The 5521-nt window shown below is 42.7% G+C and overlaps 1 protein-coding gene across 1 annotated transcript; it reads left to right on the forward strand.

Annotated features, from left to right (window-relative positions):
- The first annotated feature begins 750 nt into the window (after positions 1–750).
- Positions 751–1974, forward strand: LOC136546147 (uncharacterized). Its single transcript, XM_066538119.1, has 2 exons — positions 751–951; positions 1065–1974. Exon 2 carries the CDS (start codon positions 1124–1126, stop codon positions 1382–1384), a length of 261 nt encoding a protein of 86 aa, XP_066394216.1. The 5' UTR covers positions 751–951; positions 1065–1123; the 3' UTR covers positions 1385–1974.
- The last annotated feature ends 3547 nt before the right edge of the window (positions 1975–5521 follow it).

A 5521-nucleotide genomic window follows, 5' to 3' on the forward strand; every position in this document is an offset into this window, starting at 1 on the left:
GCTGGCTAGCTGAGCTGACACGCCACGTCAGCAAAAGTAACAAAATTGTATCTAAGTTACTGTTTTCTAAAGTAATTTTATAGTTGGCACGTTAAAACTGACAAACGGAGAGGCGGCCACCATGAGAGTGGCAAATAATTAGAAATCCCGGGCGGGACGGTTTGAGGAATGAGTGATGAGGTTTGGTCAAGCAATCTGGTCCATTGGATTTGAGTGAGTAAGAGAAAGGAGAAATCAGAGTAGATCCCATCCCTTCGTTTCAAAGGTTCATTTGCTTTGGGTGTACTTAGGAGAGTTCATGACTGTGGTGGAGATATGACATAATATATACTAATTATATGATACAAGTAACTAAATAGATACATAACTGTTTCATGATGTTGAGAGCAATAAGTTTGGAGATGAAACAAATTACTTTTAGTGGGGTTCCACTCTAGTTTCATAACCTTGATAACCGTGTACACCATGTCTCATCGTGAAAAAACTTAACTATTCTCTCTTTATAAATTTCATGCCATGCCACCACTTCTAGTAGTTTCAAAAAAAAAAGGAGACAACTCTCTAACTCCCGGTCATATTCCGTGCCCGCTGTTCATGGTTCACCTCTGCTGGCAAATTGACCTGGCACGGACGCACGGTGGCACCTGGCCGGCTGGCCGCGAGCCAGCCTGTGCGCCCTGCAGGCTTATAGCTATCGCTATCGGGTAGCAGTAAGTAACCGTACCCGCAGCCCCGCAGGAGATGGATGCCTTGGTCTTGCCTGCGCTGCGTGCGCGTCGTGCTGAGAGCCTTTGGCTATACTAGCTCTCACGCGAACCCAACTGCATCTGCATTAAACGCCGGCGCGTTTGACCAGCGGGCGCGCATCCATCAGTGATCACCCATTCACCAGCCTTGCCGTGCGTACTCCTCCTCCTCCTCCGCGGCGGCGCGCGGCTTCGTTCCCATCCCGTACGCAGATGAGCTAGCTCCTCATCGTTGTCGTTCCCACCACCAGTCTCTCGCGTCGTGCATCAGGAATGCTAAAGCACCGTCGCGGCTGTGCCGTGCTCGGCGGTCTTCAGTTTGGTGCAGGGATATAATCTCAGGGAGCAGCTCGATCGGCGGCGGGCGGCGGCGATTGATGGGGAGGCTGGTGGACGGCATCAAGGAGAAGCTGGGCGGGGCCGGCGGCGGGAGGAAGACGGCGGCGGCGGCGGCGTGCTACGACAAGGTGGACAAGACGGAGAGCATGAGGGTGGAGATCAGGAGCCGCCGGGCGCGGCAGCTCATCGCCAAGAACCTCGCCGCCGCCGATTCCATCACCGGGAGCACGAGCAGCCCCCGTGGCGGCGGCGGTTGCGGCGGAGGCAAGAAGACGAAGAAGCGGTTCTTGGTCTTCTGATCGATCCGATCCACGTTGTGGACGATTGATCTGCTCCCTCATCGCTCGTCGTCGTCGATCTTGATCTTGTCGTCATGATGATAATAATGCTTGCCATCAGTTGCTCATCCTCATCCATCCTGTAGAAACCGTGCATGCGTGTGTGCACCTTGAGCATTATTATTAATCTCTGGCTAGATTTGTGATCTTCTAAGAAAGAACCGGAAAACTAGTACTCCATCCGTACTTAAAAATGAAGTCATCTCGACAAAGCTTGGGTCAAACATTAGAAATATAAATCATAAATAACTTTTAAGTTGTTGAATTTAAAAATATAAAAACCATATATATAGATTTGTCTTAAAAAATACTTTCATAAGAATTTACATATATCACTTTTTTATAAATATCTTTATAAAAATAAGTAGTCAAAGTTATGTTTTGAAGACCATGTCGCTGTCTAAAATAACTTTATTTTTTTTTAGTACGGAGGGAGTACTGGATTCCTGATTTGCTAGCATTTAAGCGTCTGAATCCGAATGGATTGTGTACTGGAGGTCAAGGTTTAATTATGTAACCACTTGATCGCCCTGGGCTTTTGTAAAGACGCTGATGAACTGATGATGATTGCTCGTATCTTCCCATGACCAGGCGCAAACTTGGATAACTGCGCCACTATATGGGATCCGTGAAAGACTCGACAAAACATGCCGAACGGAAGCTAACGACTCGTCATCTGGCCATCTTGGGGATATTTGGAGAAGCACCGTACAACATACGGCACAACAAAGCCGAGCGCACTATTCATGTGATGCTGTCCAGTGCGTCTATAGACTTGCAAGGAAATTCCAGTTTCAGTGAGTGTTTTATGTTCCATTTTCGAAGACTCTCGTACGTTGAAAACAGTTTTATATCCATAAAACTCATCACATCTCTTTCCTCATTTATAATGCGACATATCAGTACATTTGTTAAGCTGGTAGCTTATTTAATGGCTACGATACTCTCATCGATATTGGCCTAAAGAGACAAAAGAACACTAGGAGACAATGCTTAGCCCCTAAGTAATACTCCCTCCACTCCGGCTTATAAGATGTTTTGGCTTTTTAGATGTATATAGGTTTTATTATGCATTTAGATATACACTATGTCTAGAACAATGATACTCCCACTGTCCCAAAAAGAATGTAAATCTTATTTCACGAGGAGTCACAGAATCTTAAGTCTGACTAAGTTTATAGAAGATATTATCTACATTTGGATCTCTAATCAGGTTTATTATGAAAAATATATTTCATGATTAATCTAATGATACTTATTACACATCATAAACATCAATACTTTCTATATATATTTGATCAAAATTAAGAATCTTTGACTTCTCAGGATACAAGATTTATATTCTTTTTAGGATGGAGGGAGTACATAGTAAAAACAATTAGAAAAGCTAAAATGACTTATAATTCGGAATGTTGAGAGTATATACTTAGTCATAATGCCTCTGGTCACAATTAAGATGCATTCAAAATGTACCAAAATTGTACTAATATTTGAAACTACTATTAAGAAGAAAATATGGTCGCACCATTTATAAAAACAAAAAAGAAAAACAGAATTTTTCAAAAGGATATGTTGGCCACAAACTCAAAGACGATACTTATTGCCGGCTAGAGGGAGTATACACGAGCATCATACGCCGCCGCAAGGTGAAGGTGCGCTAGCAATGCTTGCCGTTATTTATCACTCGCGGCCGCACGCAAAAAGCTTTGCACTACACGTTTTATTTAGACATCCATTATAAGATAGCTAGCTCTTGCTTTATCAGCCCAGTTGTGCTTGTTGGCTCCAATGTTTAGTTCTCACATGGATAAGCATGCACCTTCAAAAGTCATTAATTAGGCAGCCCTACTGCATGGACATGTAGGGTTTTTTTTTTTGGTTGTTGTTTTTGAAGAAAATCAGCCGGAGCACTACTCTATCATTTAAATTTAATATAAGCAGAGCAACAACAAGCCGAGTTTTTGGGACCTAAAGTGAACTGTAAGTGGGCCAACAAAAAGACCGAGTTGTTTGGAAGGAAAAAAAACTATGTCAGAACTCACCCATGGACACCTATCTGCACGGAGTTTTCAAGATGGGCTCAAGTCGGGCCACTTGACCATTTCGGCATGTATAGAAATGTAAATAAAATGATTAATGAATGAAATAATAATTAGGCTAGTTCACCATGGCCTAATATCTTTCTTTGGGCCCTCAAGACTAGTGGACAACCCTCACCGTACCCCCCGCCACCCAAGGCAATCTCGCTACAAATAAAGCTGGCCAAAACCGGTTTATATGGTTTGGTTTTTATTTTGAGCAGCTGAGCTAGTTGGGTAATTGGGTCAGCTCGCCATTGGATGCGGCAAAAAGCGAGGAGATCGGCGTAGAGGTTCTGATCCAGCAAGCTGTGCACCTGCACAAAACCCATGTGGAAGGCGTGCAGCACCTTGGTGTCGCTACTGCCGCCGTTGCCGTCGGCCCGCTGCTGCCATATCGTCGCTGTCATCCCTGCCGCCGCCGCTATCGCCGAACCCCGACAGCACCGTCTCGCGCATCCTCCATGGAATTGGATGCCCTCTACACTCCTAAACTCCTTCTCTGTTCATTGTTGTTTTGGCAAAACCTCCTTTTCTGTTGGTTGATGACCAGGCATACCTACTCTCGATGCTAGGAGATGGGCTGCGTTAGGCGCTGCTGCAGACGCGAACTAAACCGGCTAGGCCGCTAGGGACGAGCAGCGTAATAAAAATGTGTTTAAAATGGTTTCAAACCATGGTTTAGTGGTTTGGATTGTTTTGGTGTCAAATAATATTTGGGTTTGGTTTGGATTGGCTTAGGGGGGAGGAGCGATGGGGTGGAGGTAGTGTGGTTTGACGCGCATCTATCGTATGGTTTGGTGTGGGTATGGTGCAGTTTTTAGCTCATTACCAGGTTTAGCTACAAATGGCCACCCTGTATTTAGGTATATTGCAAAAATCTACAGGCCGCAACCCATTTGAGAATGTGAGGTTGGAGAGGAAGCTGGATGAAGGAAAGAAGAGGGAAATAAAGGAGGAATAGGCATGGAATTTAGGTTTTTAGCACACTCTTGCTCCACGTCTGTAGCAAAAAGGCAACTAAACGAAACAAGCTTTTGTCCTGTGCTTGGACTAGCTTGTTTATTATCATGTTGCAGTGAAATTATTTATAAATAATGAAACTTAGTGTTATAGCGTTAGGCTCTCATGAACGATTCTCTTGGTGAAATCCCTTCAAAATTTCTATTATAGTGTTCTAAGTATCTTACTTCAAATATATATTATTCCCTTCATTACAAATTATAAGACATTTTGTCATCTCTAAATACGTAGCATTTGTTATGTAGTTCATTGCTGATATTGATGAAAACGAACGGAATTAGTTAAGCACCAAAAACGCCATCTTTGATAATCCATGTCATTTTTGTTGGTCTATGTGGTTAAATAATGTACTATTGAAGCCCAATAGGAAGCTCTAGGGTGTTAGATATCTTCTCTAAGTTCTTTACCAAAAAAAAGAGGGAGCAATACAAGATTGATGAAGACGTGAATCCATGAGCTTTAGTATAATTTATTGTATTTGTAATAATTAAAATGCAGTTGATCTGAAATTGAGTATTGCTTGAAATTTAAGTAGATTTCTTCTCACGACTTGCATTGAAGAATAAATAAATGGCACGCCTGAGGTAACGATTACCAGGAATGGAGCTAAATTTTGCTCCCAATATGTGACAACACAAACTAAATAGATTTAGTGTTTAGCTGAATTGAGAGCCTACAAGTTCGTATCTATATTTGAGTACTTATATCTCCAAAACTCTTGTCAAAAACAGTATAGAATGTGTCTGTGATAGTATATCAGAAAACTAAACAAGGTATCCCACAACTTCATAGACGGGTTGCCACACTATCCTGACAAAAACGAAAGGGGCCCTTGTGATTAATTAATAAAACGTAAAAGATTTATAAAGCTAGCAACAATTTCGTCAAATAATTAGCGTGGATTTCTTACACGTTACACACTGACCTTGCATTTATAGGAGCAGTGCTTCAGACCTTCGTGGAAAGCATCAACTAACAATAGCATGTTCGGCTGGGG

The sequence above is a fragment of the Miscanthus floridulus genome, chromosome 3 (assembly GCF_019320115.1).
Source record: "Miscanthus floridulus cultivar M001 chromosome 3, ASM1932011v1, whole genome shotgun sequence".
Taxonomy (NCBI): Eukaryota; Viridiplantae; Streptophyta; class Magnoliopsida; order Poales; family Poaceae; genus Miscanthus; species Miscanthus floridulus.

Bases quoted from the DNA above. Each gene is read 5' to 3' on its own strand.
- LOC136546147 (XM_066538119.1), top strand. From the start codon at position 1,124: ATGGGGAGGCTGGTGGACGGCATCAAGGAGAAGCTGGGCGGGGCCGGC.